The 23180-nt window shown below is 33.1% G+C and overlaps 1 protein-coding gene across 1 annotated transcript in view; it reads right to left on the reverse strand.

The window, feature by feature from the left end:
- The window catches only part of LOC136977580 (F-box only protein 3-like), a 29813-nt gene extending 8510 nt beyond the window's left edge, over positions 1-21303 (reverse strand). The window contains exons 1-3 of the mRNA XM_067273098.1: positions 21076-21303; positions 10000-10089; positions 759-913 (exon numbers count right to left, since the gene is read on the reverse strand). Coding sequence (XP_067129199.1) covers positions 759-913; positions 10000-10089; positions 21076-21146 — 316 coding nt within the window. The 5' untranslated portion in view covers positions 21147-21303. The remainder of the gene's footprint in view (positions 1-758; positions 914-9999; positions 10090-21075) is intronic.
- Positions 21304-23180: the final 1877 nt, after the last annotated feature.

The raw sequence follows: 23180 nt of genomic DNA on the forward strand, positions 1-23180 counted from the left end.
ACTTTAGGAGTTTGATATCCTTTCTTAGTTAGGGTCTCCTGGACTGATATTCTCAAAAACCACTTCGCAACCTCCTCATGTCGTTGGGATCGCAGGCTTTTATAATATTTTTACCCGAAATCCCGAGGTTTTGGTTAGTCTGAACAGTGGTCCCCTGTAACACTATTGGTTCCTGGTCTGTTGCCAAGGGTGTGATTTGGGCCTTGGGGTCACCGAACACCCATCTGGGCCATTCCCCTCTGGAGTCAGCCCATTTTCCAGATGATTGGCCCATAAATTTTACTCTAATGTGTATTTTTCTGTCCCAGCCACCGCCCCTCCACAGGAGTGTTAGCAGGTCCCGCTTTGAACTCTTTGTAAGGTTACCATCCAAAGTTACCCTGGCAGACAATCCCTCTTTCGTTCTCACAATGTACAATCAGGGATCTGTCAATTAGGTCTGGAATGCAACAATTAAATCATCTCGCACCCCGTTTCTTGGCCACACCAGTCCTGTTTACGAAATAAGTCGATTTATTAGCTTTAACTCAACAGCCAGTTTCCCATGGGGGGTAATATCTCAGCCTCACACAGATGTAATAAACAATCGGCAATTATTGGATCAATACTTCTCCATATATCAAGAGTTATAGAAGAATTTATAATATTTATTATATAATAGACAGGGCTGGCTCAATGAGTGAGGTGACAAAGCCAACAATTGAGGTGATATTAGATAATCTATTCTACACACAAAAAATTTCTATTATTTTTACTACCTTTTATTGAATTATAAATTACAGGACAGCATTCGTTCATGAAATCGGTGATCTTGTCCCAAGCAGATTTAATCGTGGCATAACAGTGAATGTACCGACCCATATCTTTGTACCAGTGCCAAAAATGTTCTTTCCAACTTCTGCTTGGTGGACACCTAAATATTATAAATAGAAACTAGTTAGAAATTTAATTATTTAAAAAAAAATTAAAGTTACTTTTTAATATATAACATCATCACAATGCTGGGCTGTAATTTTTAATCATATTTTTAATATATTTAATTTAAAATACAGTCAACTCCACATAAGTCGTAGCCCGGATAACTTGACATCATTGGTTAAGTAGTCAGTTTCTGTGGTCCCGGCCAACTTACATAGGCATTAATGTTAAAAAACTCCGGTTTACTCAACACCATTTAACTCATCACTACTGGATAAGTCAACATACTTTTGCTGTCCCACACTCTGATAAGTCGTCACCCCCTCCTGAAAAAATGAATTCACTCTGCACATGTGGTGCAAACTCATTTTTTTCAGGAGGGGAAGTCTATTTATTTATTAATATATAATTAATATTACAAACAACATACAGAGTAATGAACATAATTCAATCTTATGCTCCAACTAATAGCAAACCTAATACAGATGTCGAACAAATATAACAATCTTGACCAAGCACTCAGTACCACTAAGAATGAAGAAATAACCATAATATTGGGAGACTTCAATGCCAAGATTGGTTCAGGTGCTGAAGGAGATATCATTGGGGCATATGGCCTGGGCAAAAGAAACAATCGAGGAGACAGATTGGTGCAGTTCTGTATTGAGAACCAACTAATTGCATCAAACACTTTTTTTCGGTTACATCCAAGACGATTATACACATGGCAATTGCTGGCCGATGGTATCCAGGGAATCGTGAGGAACCAAATAGATTTTATACTAGTTGCATGGAGATTTAAGAAATTTATAAAATCTGTTAAAACATATCCAGGTGCAGATGTCAATAGCGATCATAACCCAGTCGTAATGGAATTCAAATTTTGACTTTCTACTCATGTTGTTGAAAGAAAAGGAACAAAGCAAATCGATATAGATAAAATAAAAGATCCTGAAATAAGAAAAAAGATTGGCCACAAATATGAAATGCTTGTTGAAAGAAACACACCATCACAGCATGAACAAGTAGATGAAACCTAGAATCAAATAAGAAACAAGATCAACCATTTACAAGAACATGACATCAGATTCATTGAGAGTAGAAAGAGACAGGGATGGATGACATCAGAAATTTTGGAGCTTATGGACAACAGACAGAACGATGAAAGAAATGATGAAAAATACAGAGAGTTAAATAGATTCATAAGAAAGAAATGCAAGGACACAAAAGAGAAATAGATGTCTGATAAATGTAAAGAAATAGAACTGTTACAAGAAAAGTATGACACATTCAACATGCATAAAAAAGTAAAAGAAATGACAAACCGGTACAGAAAACAACCTGGATCAATTCTTAAAGATGAGAATGATAACATAGTCATAGGCATTGAAGAAAAACTGAAACGATGGAAAGAATATATTGAAAAACTTTTTGATGACAGAAGACCCGACGATCCACCACCTACAACTGATATTAATGAAAAATTCCTGAAATTACAAAACAGGAGGTTGTTTGTGCCATAAATATGCAAAAGAATGGCAAAGCTAGAGGACATGACAGGATTCATTCTGAAGTTCTGAAAACTATAGCAGAACAAGAGGGTACAGGGTTGAAATTACTAACAGAATTCTTCAAAACCATTTATAAATCTGGTAGAATACCTAGAGATTGTCTAAAGTCCACCTTCATTCCTATAACCAGAAAGATTGGTTCTTCTCGGTGTGATGACTACCGCTTGATAAGTCTAATGTCTCATGTGCTCAAAATCTTTTTAAAAATCATCCATAGATGTATATACAGGAAATGTGAACTAGATATTGATGAAACACAGTTTGGATTTCGTAATGGGCTTGGTACACAAGAGGCACTCTTTTGCTTAAACGTATTAGTTCAAAGATGCAGGGATATGAATGCTGATGTTTATGCCTGCTTTATAGACTATTGTAAAGCTTTTGACTGTGTAAATCCCCAAAAGATGATTGAGATCTTAACATCAATTGGCATTGACAAAGGCAGTCTGTGTGTCATCGGCAAACTGTATTGGCATTGAACAGCAGAGGTCAGACTTGAAAAAGAAACTTCTGAAACCATGTTAACCACTCAGCAGTGAGGGACGTATATATACGTCGAGGGCGATCGTGTGGCAGTGGTGAGGGACGTATATATACGTTAAATTCTTTTGGGGGTATCACCAGAATCTAGCCAAAAACTACTGCAAAAAAAAAATTCACATAAAAAATGAATTATGTAACAATAAAAAAAGACTTTTCTTTACTAGACATAACTGTTTACAAATACTTTTTCTAAAACGGAAATGAGAAAAATTGCGTGAAAAAATACTTTAAAAATTTTTCGGGTATATTCTCCACTACTAAGGGATAGAACCATACCTGACTCTCCCACTGCTGAAAGGTTAATTAAGAGAGGAGTGCGCCAAGGTTATGTGCTAGCCTCCCTCCTCTTTAATATATACTCAGAGGCTACGTTCAAGGAAGCGTTGGAAGACAGTGATTGTGGGATCATGGTAAATGGCAAATTAATTAACAACATTAGATACGCGGATGATGCAGTGGTTATGGCCACTGCGTCATCCGTGTATCTGTCAAATAGTCCTGAAGAATTACAACAACTGATGGACCATATTGTCGAGTACAGTGAACTGCATGGTCTCTTTATGAATTTTACCAAAACCAAACTTCTTGTGTTCTCAAAAACAAGGAAAAATGCAAATCTTGTCATTCACAGGAACACTATCGAGCAGGTATCATCTCTCAAATACCTCGGCACAATAATAAATGAACAATGTGACCAGCGTAAAGAAATAAGAGCAAGGATCGAACAAGCCAGAACATCATTTATGAATATGAAAAATTTTTTATTAGATCCGATTTGAGTTTATGTCTGAGGATTCGAATGTTAAGGTGCTACATCATCTCTGTCCTGCTGTATGGATGCAAAAGTTGGACTCTAGACCTCCAAACTGAGAAAAGAATTAAAGCTTTTGAAATGTATTTGTACAGACGAATACTTCAAATATCATGGGTGCAAAAGATTACTAATGTTGAAGTCCTGAACTGCATGAACAAACAAAAAGAACTCCTGCTGACCATCAAGGTCAGGAAAACACAGTACATTGGTCATATAATTAGAGGAGAGAAATATCGAATACTTAGACTAATATTAGAAGGAAAAAGGTCTGTTGGGAGACAAAAGAATCATTGATTGAAAGACATCACAAGATGGTTCGGGAGAACATCTATGGAGATATTCTGAGCTGCTACATTGAGGACAACATTAGCTATATGGATCGCCTACATTCGACAGGAGATGGCACATTAAGAAGAAGAATTAATATATTTAATATATTATTATTATTATTATTATTATTATTATTAATATATATATATATATATATATATATATATATATATATATATACATATATATATATACATACATATACATATTAATAAAACTGCCTTAACATTTTATGTATTTTTATGTACAAAATAATAACAGATAAACAAAAAGAAAATATACAATCTACATCAACGTCATACCAGAATCCAATTTTGCATTTTCTCATGCCAGAGGCATTAAGAATCCTTAGACGTTACTTGTCAACAATTGACAATTGCAAAGATGATGTTTTCAAGGCGTTCATGATCGTTGAAAAAGAAAGTTGAGACAGTTAAGTGCTCAAAACAAACAACACTAAACAAATTTTTCAGTTTTTCATCTACAGAGTAATTGTAAATGGAGGACACAATGTATTGTAAGCCTATACTACTGTTTAATGCACTACTGTATTTTCCTAATTCTAGTTTTGTGGTTTTTTTTCCAACTTCGCTTTAGTCGTCACATCGGATAACTCGACACATTTTCATTTCCCCTGGGATGTCGACTGTATATGCTCTCCACCTGAAATTAGTAGTGGCTTCTCCTGTACATCATGCTTTTCATTTAACAATATAGTCATGCTGGTCATCTATCTAACACCTTTTGGAGAAAAATTTTTGAATTAAAATAACATGACTTCTGGTTTGCATCAGAAGTTTGTATATAGTTAATCGGGGCCTCCAGCCCAAGGTTTCCATATCGAATCTCTCATCTTTCATCTATCTAACTCCATTCTCAAGATTAAGGAAAGACAGACAGATGGATGACCGTCTACCCTCATCGCTCTATTAATTAATGGACCTCAAAAATAAATTTGTATAGGACCTTGCAAATCCTAAGATTGCTTTGTGATAAACTAGACACTAACAAATAAAATATCTGACAATTTTGCAAACATTAAAGCATGAAAAGTAATAAAAAGTAAAGCTAAACATCACTCACTCTTCATGCTTTAATGTTTACAAAATCATATTCTTTATTTTGTTTGCATATAAGTTTTTGTTCTTTACACTGATAATGTGTAATATTGAACAAAATACATTCATTTATCTATCTATTAATATTTTCCACATAAAAAAGTTATACATTTATTAAGAAAATCTTATTTTACAAGTTTAATTAATTAAATTTGTCGTAGCTTGACAAGAATTCAACCGTATCAAAATTAAGATTGAAATACTATAATTACTACTTTAAATAACTTTTTAAAATTCATTTAACATACTAAAGGCTAAATGAATTAATTTATTTTTAAATTAATATTGAAATTTCAATTTATATTCATCAAAAAATAACAAGCTGAAAGATAACACCTAAAAATATGCATCAAGGAGCAAGCTAACCCTGGTTAAAATAAGTAATGTTTACCCAGTTTTCTAACTTCACAATTTGTATACAATATATTATCCATATATATATATATATATATGTGTATATAAGTAGGTATATGTATATAGGTAGGTATAGGTATATGATGTAGGTATATATATACCTACATACATTACAAATACATACACACACTACACATAAAAATAAAATATTCCTTAAATAAAACACAAATAAATAATGCTACTTTGGAATATATTTTTGTTTTACATCATTCATAAAACATCTACAGCAATACAATATTACTTAATAATTAAGCTAATTATTACATAAATGAATTATTGTAATTTCATTAAATAACCAAAATTGTAAGCATAGAAGTAAAGTGTAATAAAAGGGCTGTAAAACTAACATAGTAGCACTGTTGAATTTAAAGAATTTCTTAGCAAATTTAATAAGTAATTATCAATAGTTACACAAAATAAAATGCTATGTTTTAAAATAATGTAGTAGTGAAACAAATTAATAATTATAAGCATGTTTAGAAAATGGAGAAATGTTGAAAATACCAAAAATAAGTCGAAATGTCCAAAGACAAACCTTTTTTTCTTTCCAGCAAAATTTTTAATGATTTGGCAAATGTTTTTGGCTTGATTTATAGGCCAACATCATGTCTAAAGCCAGTCATAACATATATTGAGTTCTATTTTCAAGCACCAATTAGTTCTAGAACAGTGTGTCGTAAATCAGACCATAAACATCTGTTGAATCATTAATATTTTTCACTGGAAAGTAGAAAATGTTTGCTTTGATCATATAAACAAACTTAGACAGAGAGTTCTTAAATTAATTTACCACTTAGATGCTATAACTTTTTATGAAGTATCATGGTTTGAACTTTGATGCCTTGTAATAAGTTATGTAAAACATTATTCTTTCAAAATTTTGGTTTATCTGTTATCAAATGTCTTAATTTATCTATATCAATTTGTTTTTCTATACAAAGTTTGCTTCTATTCAAACTGTTAAACATTATTGAAGTAAAAATATATATAAAAAATAAAAATAAAAAATTTAATTTCTTCTATTAAGAAATTAAATTTTTTATTGCTCTTTTCAATGAACTTGTATAAATCACTATCATAAAATACATAAATTACAAACACTTATTTCTATTTAAATATCTAACCTATAGGAGTCAGTCAAAAAGTAACAAGCTGAATACTCTCATACACCAGAAAAACATGACACAATAAGAAAGCATTAATATGGATTTCCACAACATCTCTGCAGATGGCATCAGGGAGCTATGCTCTAAGGGGCATATCCCTTCAAATTGTGAGGATTTGATAAACAGCATAAAAACTTACATGTTGGATGGCTATTACTCTGGCTACACGACAAATTCTCACCCAGGGAAAGAAACCACCTACAGGATAAATTTTGATGGTGACCATAGTCAGGACTGTAATGTTAAGTGACAAGTTTATACCAATGGGTCCAGGAGTGACAAAAGAACAGGGGCCGCCTTTGTGATTTACGACAGCAACGCAAAACAGTACTTTAGATTGAAGAACCACTGTTCCAACAACCAAGCAGAGTTGCTTGCTATTTATAGGGCCCTACTGTGAATAACTAGTAACAAAAATGTTTACAAGGGCAACATCAGTATAAACACAGATAGCAAGTATGTCCTTCATACTATTACCAACAGCAAGTGCACAATGACCGGCCTTAACATCAAACACCTCCTAAGGAACCTGGCTAAATCCAACTGGGTCCGTGGGCACTCAAGGGTCAGTGGGAATGAGCAAGCAGATTCACTGGCAAAGAAGGTGGCTCCACTAAATATTGGGTGCTCCTTCTCCCAAATCGCAATTACTTACATCAGTAACTTCACCAACAGCCATATCCTGGATGAATGGCAATCTGAGTGGACTAGCTCCACTACTGACAGGATCACCTATAGATTGTAAGATACACACGTGGTGAGTGATTCAACAAGAGAATATAACACACACATGTTCTCATCATCCATGTTTATTTTCTTTACAGGATTCTTTTATAATTCCGACACTCCTCGTTCTTTCCGTTAACCTTTTTACATATAATTCCTGCAGATACTTGGGTAGAATCGTTAAACAACCTCGCAACAAAAAAAATATTCACCGCAGTACAAAAATAAGGAACTATGACTAAATACTTAAAACTACTTATACAAATAAAAAAGAGAGAAGAAAAGATAGACAATAGGATAGTTGGATATATGATAATAGAAAAGAATGGGTACCCAAAGTGTCGACGATCTTGGGATGATAGTGGCGCTTGCTAGATTATCAACTTTCCAAATTGTAGAAATTGTTGATTGTAGACATCTATCCAATTCTCTGAATAAGCTTCTTGAGGTCCCTATATCGGGATATATTTCGGATTCCTCTCGGATGCTAGCTTAGGCTTGTCGTCTCCTTTGTCCTCCAGTTGATGCCAGAACAACCAGGAGGCGTTCACAACACGTCCCATCTCTCCAACGTCCAAGCCAAAAAGTGACCTCTTGTCCTACACTTAGCCCTCAGGCTACCACCTTTTCTTTGTCTTTTAATTAGGTCACCACCATTTGAACAGGGAAGGGTTAGGGAAGAAAGAAGTTTCTAGGAAGTGATAGACAAAAGAACTAACGAAGAGGAAGAAAATGGAATAAATACTAAGAATAATATATACAACAATATACAAAATAAGGCGTACAACCACAAGATTCCTCCCTTCCATCCATCACCAACAGCTATGCAAATACATTGAAACCCAACTACATTATCACTCAGTGTTTGATAAGACATGGAAACTTTCCTGCTTATCTCCATTATTTCAAAAAGACTAATAGTGACATGTGTAGCTGCGCTGGCACTTCTGTGGGGAATGTTCTCCACTACATCTTTGACTGCCCAAGATATGAAAATCAGAGGGTACAGCTTATTTGCCATTGCCTACAATATGGTCTGGCATTGCCTGCGAAACTCAGCTCACCGTGTGCAAACAAGGAGACCTACAAGAACTCAAATTTTGTAAGGACATGGGACTTGTTGGAGTACAACAACACAGCCAACCCACCAACAAAAATTGGATAATGCTTGTCACGAATACAACTGTATCATCACATTGTTCTCAGCTTGTTAATTGTATGCCTATTGTCTGCTGCTACCTCATCAGTAGTTAGTTATTGTATTCATTCGTCTGGCTAGAATGGCATTTCTTGTTGTATATAATATTGTATATTGTCTTATCTTTAAATTCTGCATTGCATGTCAGGACTGTTTATTCACTCTACTCTAAATTCTTTCTCAGCTATTTTCTACACCTTTCCTCCTCCTAATATTACTCATCTTAGCCTTCACTCCCCATATCTTACCTTACTCTCAACTTTTTTCTAGGCTAAGTCCTCTCAGACAGCTAGTTTCTTTCCTTTACATAAATAAATAAATAAGAAAACATGTATACATATGTTTGTAACAAAAGAACTTTAACCAACCACTTGATGCATCAACTATAAAAGTAGAAAAAAATAAAATGTTGATGCATTTAGAGGCCATTCATCTTTGTAATTATCACCAGTGACAAAACATGGTATAATCATTTCAAGTAAAAAGCAACTGATGGAAGTATACAATGGAAGCAGGGTATTCTTGCATTTTATGCTTTACTGCTTGCTTTCTGTAAGATTACCACCACAAAAAAGTTAAAATCGACATAGAATCATGCAGGAAAGTTTCTTGTGAACCTTTCCTGCACAATTCTGTATTGGTTTGATCATTCTTTGATCATTATGGCCTCTTGTTTATCAATTTCTTGGGATGGTGTGCAGCCATTAAAGCAAAAGATAACAAGTGACACTAAAAAACCTATGGTAATCAATCAAATCACAACACCCAAATTTATTGACAACTGGTGCTATCCTTCTTACTGATAATGCCCAGCCACACAGCAACTATGATACAAGATATGCTATGCCAAATTAAATGGGATATCCTAGGTCACATTCTATATAAGTCTGACATGTCCTGATGCAATTTACACATCTTTGGGTACTTAAGCATTTGTTGCATGATCAATATTTGATGATGAGGTAAAAGATGCTGTGTGACAATGCTTCTAAGAACAAACAAATTTTGTATTTATGCCATAAACAATCTTGTCTTACAACTGGACAAATGCTTGAATTTTCCCAATAACTATCATTGAGATATTAAATATATAAAGCAGTTATTCTGGCATTCAATTCATTACATTTTGACTGACTTTTTCACACTACAAGAAAACTGCATTGTAAACAAGTAAATAATGTATACAATAGAAACTTCTTACTCTGTTTGAAGCCAATACTTTTTGCATTGTAATCTCCAAGGACTATCATGATTACTGGCTTCTCTTAATCTTCTGTTCAACTGTCCACAACTACAAGTTATGAATAAATAAACAAAGTTTAATCTAAAGTAACAAAACCAATTTTCTGAATAAATTATTTTTAAGATGCAATTAAAAAAAGTAAATTTAAAGTGTCATTTAAGTTGATTACTTAATTCTTTATTCTTGTTATGCTGTAAACTTTACATAAATTCATATTTTAATAACTATTATTAAATGAGTACTAATAATTGATTAAACGAACAAGCAATATAGAATATTTTCTTTTGAATATGTAACAAAATACATTGAATATTTTTACAATAGTAAATTTTAATTTTGAAAAAACTATACTTATTGAGATTATTTTACTGCTTAATTCTAAAGTTTTTAAAATTTTTAAAACACCATCCTGAAGATGTATCAATAATAACAAAAATGTAATTGGAAAAAAGCCAACCAATAAGTTAAATTCCATAAATGAACATCACAAAACCCAATAAATTTGTAAAGCCGAACCACCACTGCATTACATTAGTCTACTTTTCTGTAATTATATTTTAATTAATTACTAAATAATTTGTCACTAGAGAAAGGCATTAGGCACTATCTCTTATTAAATTTAATAATTATAATTAAATTAATATTTATTAAATAATTTAGAAAATTCTGGAAGAAAAGAATCGACCCGAAGTGAGACTTGAACCTGAAACTCCCATTTACCATGCAGATGCATTGTAAGTTACACTACCCGAACCTCCAGTCCAATCTCCTCTTCCAGTCATATTTAAATATGATAAAACTATCCTCGGTTACATTCCACTGAATCATTTGATTCCTGGTGACACTAGGAACAAAAGTTTTCCATCTCAAACCTTACTATACAAAATCTCAAGTTTTAATAGCATTCCATAAATGTTTAGTTGATCCATCTTGCCATCTCGTTCTTTCTTGTCCTTTTAGTCTGTATAGCACCCTTGTCATGCACAATCCCTTTTTCTAGCTCATTACCTGTATATATAACATAACCAAATTATGACAGTTATTGCTTACAGAACAGCACTCCACGAGAAACTTATTTTTTTTTCAATCACTTTGACCACATTACAAAACTTTAAACCAAAATTCTGACACTAATGTTTCAAATGCCATTCATATATAATCTTAAACAAAACAAACAGAATACAATTTAATCATATTTTTTAAATTTATTTACTTTAAAATATATACTCTCCACCTCAAATTAGTACTGTCTTGCTCCTGTACATCAAACTTTTCCTGTTAGCAATAGAGTCATCTACTGTATATCTCGGCAGATAAGACGACCTTCAGATAAGACGAGGTATAAATTTTCGTCAAAGTTTTATGGTTTTAGCATATATCTGTCCTATAAGACGACCCCCAAACTATCAACGGCCTATGAATTTAGTTTAGATTAGCGATCATCATCTGAATAATAATACTATATAGTGTATACGGAATTATGTCCTATTTGTAATTTTTCGAATAAACAAATTTTATTTTCTTGCATCTGGCAGCACTGCCTTGCGATTGTTGCAAATATTCGCACTGATTCGGGCATTCGGGTAATGACTGACTAGTCACAAAAACATTCTATGGGCTATTCTATTTTGGGCACTACTCTACTCTCTTCTAGTAAATAATTACAGTTTGTCTGTCTTTTTATAATGGTTTTAATTTATATAAATTTTAATCTAATTTTGTTTTTTGTATCTGTCGTATAAGACAACCCCAGATTTTGGGGGCCATTTTTCATGATTCAACTATCGTCTTATCCGCCAAGATATACGGTAAATCCTTTTTGGGAAAAATTTTTGAATTGAAATACCGTGACTTCTGGTTTGCATTGGAAGTTTGTATATACTTAATTGGGGCTTCCAGCCCCTAATCTTTCTATATCTAATCTTGACTTTCATCTATCTAACTTTGTTCTTGAGATTAAGGAAGGACAGACAGTGAGAATTTATAGGTCTACAATTTTTGACAAGACCATGTCTTGTTTATAAAATCGTGGTGCTGTCAATGGCTCCTAACATGTACTCCTTCATACCTCTAAGGTATGAAGGAGTACATGTTAGGAGTTGCAATTTGGCACAGAGTATTAGGTGCCCAAATCATGCACACAAAAAAAAAAAAAAATCAGACTTGTAGGTACTCAGGGGATGCTCATGGCAGTGAATTTAAAGTGTCATTTAAGTTGATTACTTAATTCTTTATTCTTGTTATGCTGTAAACTTTACATAAATTCATATGTTAATAACTATTATTAAATGAGTACTAATAATTGATTAAATGAACAAGCAACATAGAATATTGCCGAGAACCGAGTCAAAATAAAATACAAAATGGCAACACACTTTCTACAAACAGGCACTAGTGCGAGATTTGCACATGCATTGTTCCTTGGGAAGTTCAAATGCAAATGTTGAGAAATCAAATTTTGACAAACATATGTTTGAAAAAACCCATTTACCTGTCCTATGTTATTCCTGACATATCTCTGGTCATAATGTGCTGACCTTGACCGGTTGACATGAGATATCTTGTTTCAGCATCTGAACATTTTTGACACTAGATGCCGCTAGTCATTATAATTTTATTATATTAAAACTAACTTTTGAAATATAATTTTGTTTTTGTTTTTACATTTATTAATATATTTATTATGTTTGTGCAAAATAAAAAAATACCGGACGTGATCGGCGAAGTTTGAACGATTGCACTCAACCAGCGATACCAAAGAAGATTGGAGAATAAGAAGACTGCCATGAGCACTTTGATGCTCAAAGTGATCCCGCTTACCGTAGCCAAGAACAGGCCCATGACAACACAACCCGTCGTAACCACGGCAGCAACGAAGCCCACTGTAATCTACACCGGGACCCCAAGTACTGGTGTCAACTTTTCCTCATAGGAGAGTGCTCATTTTTCTCTTTTCCTTAGAAAACAGTGTGCAGTCGAGCTCCAAGTCTCCAAGACATAGTCTTGTCTCAAAAATGGCTTTGGCAATTTACTTGTTTCAAATTGCAGCTCAAACAGATTTAAGCTTGTAACCAAACAAGTTGACTAGATCTGACTAAAATTTGCATATCTGTAGGAAATAATAAGGTGGTTGTTTCACTAGCAACACAACAAATTCTGCAGCTTCCCAACGAAGCAATGCTTTATTCTAAAACAGCCAACTTTATAAACTTTTTGTCTTTTATATCTGTTTTGCACTCTTTAATTCATAGATATACAGTACATACTGATTTTATGATCACTCGTCATCTATTAGGACTATATGAGACATATATGTGTTATATTTTTTGTTAACCATTTCTGTACATCATGCAATTAAAATTACATTTCTAAGAATTTATTTGCAATTTATGACACTGGGCTTATTAGAAATTGGGTTTACTGGTTTTTATAATGTTCTAATAATATATACCACTTTTGGTATACAAAAAGTATGTATAGTATAGTCACTGTATGAAAAATTTTAAAAATAAAAAAATAAAAAATAACACAAGCATTTCTAGTACTCTTTAAACATACTAAAGAATTTTTGTAAAGAAATTAACATAGTCGTATCTATCTATATATATTTACTTGGTATGTGTAATTTAGGACTGTCTAAAGGATATAAAAAATACACATTACCAGAGTCTGAAGGAACCCAGAGAGTCCATAAAAAATTAATGAATTATCAGTTACAAATTTCATAATTTTGAGTGTTTCAAAGAATTTAAGTTAATTTTATGTTACTTAAATGCTGTGTTGTTGACTGACTCGAATTTGAGTCAGACTTAAGTCATCAAGGTGACTTGACGAGACCCAAATGCATAAACATTGTCTTGATTTATGATTTAAAAATTTTTAATGAAACAACTTGGTAAAAAAAACTTGCTACTGTTTAAAAGTTATCCTATTTTTTTTACTTTTTATTTTTATGTTTCTGATTACACGAATATAAATTTCGAAAGATTTGGTGGTAGAGACACTAATGGAGTATTTGTATAGCCAATGATTAGACTAAAAACAAAATTACTAAGAACAAGGGTTTTGCCAATAAATTTTCACAAAAGATAAGTACATCTTGAGATTTTTATGAACAAGATTAGTAAATCCTGTTCCTAAAAACAGAACAAACTGTTTGCCACATTTGTCAAGATTAGTGCACTAATCATATCTAATCTTAAAATGGTGAAATACAAGGTCACTCATCCTAGATTTAAAATAATTATTAATTAATTCTATGATTCATCTAACCATCTGTTGGTGAAATAATTCTAAAGGTTTTTCCAGAAAATGACTTTAGTTTCAACTTCCAACTTGACTGAAATGAGTTGAGATAAAACTCGAAACTTGATCCAGATTTTTCTGTAAAGACTTGAAACTCGAGAATTTTGTAAAAGAGTTGAGACTTGTAACTTATGACTTGAAAACGAGACTACTTAAATGTAAGAATATGACAAAAGTAACTTCAAAAAGTTTCCAGAAATGGTTATTACTCAAAAGTATGTGTACAATTGACAAATCAAGTAATGTGTCCTTCAAAGTATTGTCCTTTGGCAACCACGCACTTTTTCCAACACTAGTACAGCTGCTGAAAGCATTCTCGGAAGCCGTCTCATGACAGTAACTGCCATGCAGATGTCATGCTCTGTATAACCTCGTCCACATTCCTAAAGTAGTGTCCCTTGATGGCATCTTTCAATGGGAGAAGAAGTAGAAATTGTATGAGGTCTGCCGTGAGCATTTGTGGCACCGTGTGTTGGCAAACACTGGTGCCACAAATGCTCACGGCAACTTGTCATTCCATTCTGCATGTTCAATTGATCATGCAGAATGGAATGACAACTTCCAACCGAAATTCCTGCTGTTTTGTCAATTTGCTCAATTGACTGCTGTTGTCTGACTTCACAATCTCATGTACAACTGACACTTTCTCCTCAAATGTTTATGTCAACAGACAACCACTTTGCAAATCATCAGCAATATTTTCTCATCCCTCATGAATGTGTTTTTTCCAGTCATACTTTAGAACGCTTCAAGGCAGATTCAACATAAGTGTCCTGAAGCATCTTCAAGGTCTCAGAGGTACACACAAAATTTATAACCCTAATAACACACAAAATTTGATATTTGCACATTGTTCTTCCACAGACATTTTCACCAGACTGTTTCACATCTCACAATACGACCTTCAGTGAATGGTAACTGTTTTTTTGCAGCGAGTATGGATTTGTTTGAACAAATTTCTCTATTCTTGACATGTTTAGCTAAGGTATGCATTACATGTTCCCTTTTTCATTGCCTTTAATTGACTAGCCCAGCATAATTTCAGGAACATTTTGAAACTACCTTGTATATCTATATGTAGTAGGAAAGTGAGCTTGGCAGAGTATTAAGAAAGTAATCAGAAGAGTGTAGAACTGGCCCCTATCTACAGGTATGCCTCAAGTTACGTTGTTCTCGATTATACGTCGTTTGTCAAAAAAGTATATGGAAAAATAAAAATCAAGTTTAAGTCATTTTATTTGACTTTACATCTGTTCGCCACAAATATTGAAGTCGTAATATCACTAGAAAAGTGTTAAAAGAACATAAAATCATATTAAAATATGTACATTTACAGTAAATGGTTATATAATCATCATAAATCCTAGAGAACAAAACATGAAAATATCTGTGTTTCTGTGTTGTCTTATTTAGCGGTCTTTAAGTGCTCATTATTGGCATTTTCCATGGTAGTTCCAATATCTACCATTTGTCAGCACTACTTGATATTGGTAAATTTAACATAAATTAGTTTATTTTCTACTATTGCAAAATAATTTTAATATCTGTATTTGTTATTTAACCTTAAAAAATCATCTTATTTTATAATGTCTTAGAGAAACCACATTCACAAATAAAAAGAGTCCGTGATGTACTGTAAACATCACCAAATTGTAAACATGTATATTTACAAGTATGTACTGTGCATACTGTACAAGTATTCGTAAATTTAGATTACTTTTTTCTGTACTATATTAAAAACTAAAATTTATTTGTTTGTAAGCTTAAAATAGATTCTTATTAACCATATATTATTAAAAATGCATTTATAAATAAAATACAGAACTGGGAATGGTTATTTGTGGTTTAGCCTAGTGACAAGTAAATTCAACTTACATCGTTTTTCGACTTACGTTGCCTCTCTTGGAACCAATTACTGATGTAAGGTGAGGTATACCTGTATTTCTTAACAGCCATGGGTACATCCATATACAGCAATTTTAAGTTCGTAAAATTTTTAAAATTCTCTGATGTAGATTAATTTGAAAGAATTGCTGAAACTAAAATATTTTCATAATTCATTCATTGACTTATTGATTGAAATTAAATTTTACCAAAATATAAAAGTACAAGTTGCTTTTATTGGATCAACTAACAAGGGAACTTTTGGAGTGTTTTTTAATAAATATTAATAAAATTTAGTTAATAATTATGTTAAAAGTATACAAACTCTATATTAAATTTGTAATATTCACTAAGAGTGTTAATCAGGGTTAATAGCAATCAAATGTCGTACTATTTTATATTAGTTTAACACAAATATGCAAATTTTCAGTAGTGAAAAAATCGTGGAGGAAGACGACAATATTACATTTACAGAGTAGAATATGGAATAAACTCAAATAAAAGTTATATGAAAGATTAGATTTTGGCAGTTGGCAACATGGCGTTTGACCACTGTCCCCAACCTATGTGACATCAGACCGCAGCTAACACCACATTTTAGGTAGACATGCTTCTGTCCGGTCGCTCACCTCACTGCACATTCCGACCACTGTTTCCATAGTCGATGTAATTGTAACTCTTGTATACAGTTCTGTAAAATAAACTTGGACTCAGTCATCTGTCCTGGAATCATTCATTCCACATGACAACAACACTATTTGTAAATGTAATCAGATTGATCGACATAACCGATTTCTTTCTCAAGAGGTACACCTTAGTGGCCTCCTTACTGGTGAGTCGGACATGACCTCCACGATGTAGTAATCTAGACTAGGTGATCCCAGCAATGCCGACTATTTTAAACCCAAATCCCAGACTTCATCAACAGGAATCCAGGTAGGACTCCTTTCCCTCCACACCAGTTAAGCAGCTAAACAGTTTTTTCAAAAAGTAAATTATATGGAAAATACAAATATTTGCACATTTGTATTTTTAATAAGCATTTCTAGATAAAAATATAATTTAAAAACCTCCTTTAATATGCATTGAATTTAGAAATTATTAGTAGCCTCTAAATTCTTAATAAGATTAAATGAGATTAAATACCATATTTACTTGCATATAAGACAAGGTTTTTATGCATTTTTCACTGCTTCAAAAACTTAGGTCATCTTATACGTGCAAGCAAAGGACTCATTGCATTTTTGCAATAATTTTTGTGAACAGTGTATTTGCATCTTTTACCAGATGCTCACTCTCTGGTGTTTAAAAACAAAACTATTTTATATGGGGTCATTTGTTCTTGTGTATTGTCAAGAGTAAAGATGAATAGCAATAAAAAAAGCAAAGTTTTTGAATTGAATTCCAAATTGAAATTCCAAAATTACACGGGAGCGCGATATAATTTTTAATCCATTCCTATGTGAAAACAGATGATTATTCGGAAATCAGAATTCAGAGAAACTCATAAGTGTAATCGACAGAGAGTAGATTCGACTGTTAAGAATTGGCAAAAAAAAGTTCCCAATTGTCCAGCTTTACATGAACAAATTTTGTTGTCAATTTTAGAAGATTTTTCCTTAAAGTTTAAAATGCCAGTAATTTTTGCCAAACAATGTGTGCATTTATATGCATCTGATATTTTTTTGTTTAAATTAAATTAAATCAGAATTGTATTAATAAATCTAATTTTCTTTATTTTGATCTTTAAAGTCACACCTTATCCTATATGCGAGGTCATCTTATATGAGAGTAAATACGGTAGTTTAACATTGCTTAACTAATATTTTGATTTTAATGTCATAACTATAAATTTCATAATTTATGATTTCTCTTTACTAATTATTATTATTAAGGTCATTCATAAAATGCTTTTTTCTAGCAAGAATAAACAAATTTTCTAAATACTTGGAAAATGATACTTTTTAATCAAATATCAACTGAAAGGTACAATAAGATATGCTAGTCAATCTTTTACTTCTGCTTGTCTGTTTAAAGCTAGCTGAACGTGAATATTTAAGTTATTCTCTGTCATATTAGATCTTTAAGGCACAAAAATTCTGTTAAAAACAGAAAAACTTCTTTCAACATCTGCACTGAAAGCAGGAAAAGATAGCACCTTCAGTACCAATTTACTGAGTAATGCCATATCCCTGCTTGAGTTTCTCTAGAAGGCTAGTAAATCAGGAATACAGGGTTTCTCTCAGTTTTTCATAAATGTTTTATAGCCAGCAACTTCACACTTGCTGGAACTGGTTTTTTGGAAAATACTGCAGTTCTGTGGCAAAGAAAATCCATTTACTAGGCAATGATGATTTGGGTTTAACTGCTACATGTTTTTCCAAAACGAGATAGGCAGATGTTTGCTGGTCATGTAAGCAGTAATTTTAGATACAATTTTTCGCTGTCCTGTAGCTCTTTCAATATACTTAAAATAATCCATACATTAGCAGAAACAACTTTTAGTTTATGAGTTTTGTACTGGGATCAGTATAGAAATGCTTTAGAATGTCATTTGACCTATAAATATGTTGTTGAATGCTTTAACTGCTTTATTACTTTTTAATGCTTTCATATTTTGGTAATATGATTCTCTTTAATGCTTTAATGAAAATTTTCTTTAATGCTTGGTCCAAATTCTGAAATGTGTTCTAAAGGTATCTGTACATCAGCAAATGTTTCATGAGACCTTTCACAGGTTATTAACCAAAAACGCTTTTAATGCTTTTCATTTCCTTAATTATTATATAGCTTTTTAAATCTTTTTCTTTAGATAGTCTTTGGGTACACTCCAGTATGCATCAAATAGTTTATTGGTGAACCATAATGTACTAAAATGTATTCTGATGTTCACTGACATGTATCGGTGTATCAGTCACTCAATGCACCAATGCAGTGACTGATGCACATCACACTTGTTGGGTTGTGGATATGGTGAGTTCTGATGAAAGCAATATGACTTCCTTCACGGTTATGTTATTAACACCATTTTATTAGCAAGGTTGCGGCCTAAGTTTTCAATGCAAAAACATAAACGTCAGACATTCATGTTTTTACATTGAAAACTTTGGTCGTAACCTTGCTATTATTCATCTGTATTAACCCAAGTTATTTTGACAAAATAAGTCTGCAAGTGTCAATATGGAACTGTCTGCTTCTGCAATCTCGTTAGGTTTCCAGACATTACAGTAAAAGCTTATTAAACTGTTCCCCAATGCATCAGTTGTGACTAAGATTGATGCATACTGGAATATACCCTTTGTTAGTGAACAGAGCAAACCAATAGCATAAACATACAAGTCTGAAGAGAAAACTTAACAAATATCAGATTTTTTGGGGATACTATAGATTACCACCTATGGAATTTTGGGTCTTTGGGTATATATCTGAACTCAGGAGACCGAGACGAGTTCAATGATACCCTACTTTTGGACCGGAGACAAAAAGTAAAAAAGTTATCATACTTTTTTTCCAACAATCGCACAATGATAGGGAGTTGCGTTGCTCTCTCTGCTAAGTCAGCCTCGCTATCGCAATCGGGAGTCACGTCGCTTGCCGTTAAAATTGCCTTTAGTAGACGTTTTCCCCCCCCCTTTTTTTTTACTTTGTTTAAGAACTATCGTGAATCAATAACTAGTGACGTTTAGCACATGGCGGCCTGCCGGCGGCTCCCCTCCGGGAGGTCAGTCGAGAGCATGAACAGTGGGAACAGCCGCCATGTTCGCTGCCATAAGTAACATTAACCGAAATGGCAATCGCACAATGATCAGAAGTTGTGTCGCTCTCTCCGCTCTCGTATCGCATGTTTAACCCTACTGGAGATGACTGTAGTCCAACGTCAGGGTTTGCAGACTTTACTGCAAGATGGCAGTACTAGCAACTATAATGCCGTCTTCATGAGAGCATTAAAAAAGTATGACAACTTAAAAAGTATGATAACTTTTTTATTTTTCGTCTCCGGTCCAAAAGTAGGGTATCATTGAACTCGTCTCGGTCTCCTGAGTTCAAATATATAATCAAAGTCCTGAAATTCCATAGATGGTAATCTATAGTACACCCGATTTTTTTTATGTTACATTAATTAAAATGAAAGGTGATTACATTTACTTGCATGTTTAATTAAAAATTATATTAAAAAGAAATGTGTATTATAAAATAAGTACAAATAAGCATAATTTAATGTTACCTATGGTTCCAAAATGGCAGCTCGTCTGATTCCAGCAAATAGAAGAAAGGAAACAGCGGGGACGCACGTTCTAACCTAACCTATTCTAATAATTTTGTTGGTAATAATTATGGTAATTTATTAGAATAGTTAGGTTAGGTTAGGTTAGAACGTGCGTCCCTGCTGTTTCCTTTCTTCTATTTGCTGGAATCAGACGAGCTGCCATTTTGGAACCATAGGTAACATTAACCTATTTTTCTTATATAACATCATATATAATACACACAATAGTCAATAACCAGCATAAATGACACTTCATTAATCAAGAAATCAGTAATGAAAGGAATATTCTTTACAGAATTTATACAATACTGAAAGAGGAATCTATCTTGTTAATAAAGAAACAACATATAGACTTGTTTTTTAACCTAGTTTTTCAAAGATTTTTGGAAAGCTAATTTAAATCCTTGAAAATCATTACTACTTGTTTACATAAACATGGTCTGGGAGGGTCTGCAATGTATGTAAACAAAACAATGCATCCATATGGAGCATTAACAGTAAGAATAATAGAAATAATTTTAATTGCATTTAATTAATTGAACTTCGTAAATAACATATTCTAGTTAATAAATTCTCACCAAATCAGATCTTTATAATCCAAATAAGTGAAGATATCGAGAAGAATCTCAAAGGGCAAGTCATTAAGCATCTTTGACGTTAACTTATTTTCTCGTGAAATTATATTAAAATCGCCACATGACAAATTCCCGTGTCAAAAAAATACGAAATTCGTCAATTTCAAAACAAATGTAATCCATTTCTTCTCTAATTTTAAAAATTTTAAAAACAAAAAAGTCAACTCCAGATGTCGCTTCGTGGAAAAAAATTATAATTACGTAAGAGTTTAATTCGCTTACCTAAATATTAAAATTAAATTGCACTTTTTTAATTAGGAAATTAAAATGAAAATCAATTTTATATTATTTATTTCATACATGCATAATTTATTTTTTTTAAATATAAATTTGAATTTGTTTATAAAAAGTAAATAGTTTTTTTAAGATCATAGACACGTTGTGATAAGATAAGCAGGCTATCATCAATGGTTATAAGATTGAAACGGCTATCATCAAAGGCTCACAAATGTACTTGCCGTTATATTGAGTTTTTTTGCGCTGTCATATTTCATTGTAATGTAGAATGAATGAATCGACTGTATATACAATGATTCAAATGTTTACTTGATTATACAACGGCTAATGAACCAAATGTATGACTACAGAAATAACATTTAAAGAATATAGAAAGATAAATCTGATGTTAAAAATATATAGTCCGTCTAAATTATTTTTTATGAGTTTTATTTTAACTTTTACTACGCAAATTTACATCACGCACATCAATTGTTTTGGATTCAATTTCGTGTTAGAGTTATAGTATTAAAAAAAAATGAGAGAAATGGATTCCAAAAGTGGCGGTACGCCATGCCTGTATACTATACATAGGGGTTAGATACAGTGGCGTGCCGTGACATTTGATGATAGGGAAGCTGTGTTTCTGTAAGAAGCCGACTTCCAGGGGCAATCAGTTAATTGCGCGTCAGTAATGGTCTAGGGTCCATTCGTACATGGGTGGTGACTGTAGAGACAAAGACGACAAGTATCTGACAGAAACCGTTTATTTTAACATAAAATAAACATACACTATGTACAGAATAGTTTGCTTTAGGACAATCAGCCGTTCGGACGTCCGGAGCGTCGATGTGGTTCTTCGATGGTCGATCGAAGGTGGCCCCGGGACAGTGGCGTTGACGAGTCTGTAAGGCACGGGGAGACCTCGTCCGTTGGAGTCGGGGACACGGTCTAAGTCCGAAGTGGCACGGGTTACAGGTTGGCACAATAGACGAGAAATTGTTTTTTTTTTTCCTTTTTCTTTTTTTGCGCGTTGACACACGGCGTTTTGGTTATTCGGAACGTTAACCGAGTGCCAGGTGTCCTCGATTGTCGAAGATTATATCAATCTCCGTTCTTTCTTTCATCCATTTTGATTGGTCTTTCTTCCTCAATCACGCTTCCCGAGTGATTGGTCCCTGGTTAGTGGTTACTAAACGTAACGAGACTCTTACCTGGAGCGCGAGAAAAGTCAAAATCGAAGACGAATTCGATCTTCCACCGATCATAGGACGACTTCCTTCCACGATTTATGGTTTCTGCCTGGCAGTTTGATATAAACAATGGGTGTCCGACTACAAACGACTTTTACCTATTTTTTTTAAACTAATAAATTTTTCTCTAAATTAACCGTTTTTTCGCGTCTTTCGTGACGGGTCAGACCTGTCCGGTACATGACATTTCCATAAAAGTTTTAAACAAATACTGGAAATGACAAAAATAAACAATTTATGCATTTTAGTTCTAAAATACAAATAATGCATACAAAATACAAATTGATACGATACAAACAATGATAGAAAAACTTGGTTTTTTTTAATTTTTTATAAACTAATTCTATTCGGCGATTTTTTCCGCAAAGTCGTTAATTACTTTATCATAAAAGTCGCTGGTCGTCGACTCCATCAACGTATTTAAAAGCACTTTTTCTATCGAAAGCAACGCTAGCGACGACAATTTTTCCTCCGACCGAGTGTTCCTGGCCAATGTATGAATTCGCTCCGTGATCGAAAAACTGCGCTCAACAAACGCACTGCTAGATGGTACCGTAAAAATTAATGATATTAAATCAT

Source organism: Centruroides vittatus, unplaced genomic scaffold, assembly GCF_030686945.1.
Source record: "Centruroides vittatus isolate TY-2023 unplaced genomic scaffold, ASM3068694v2 contig_461, whole genome shotgun sequence".
Taxonomy (NCBI): Eukaryota; Metazoa; Arthropoda; class Arachnida; order Scorpiones; family Buthidae; genus Centruroides; species Centruroides vittatus.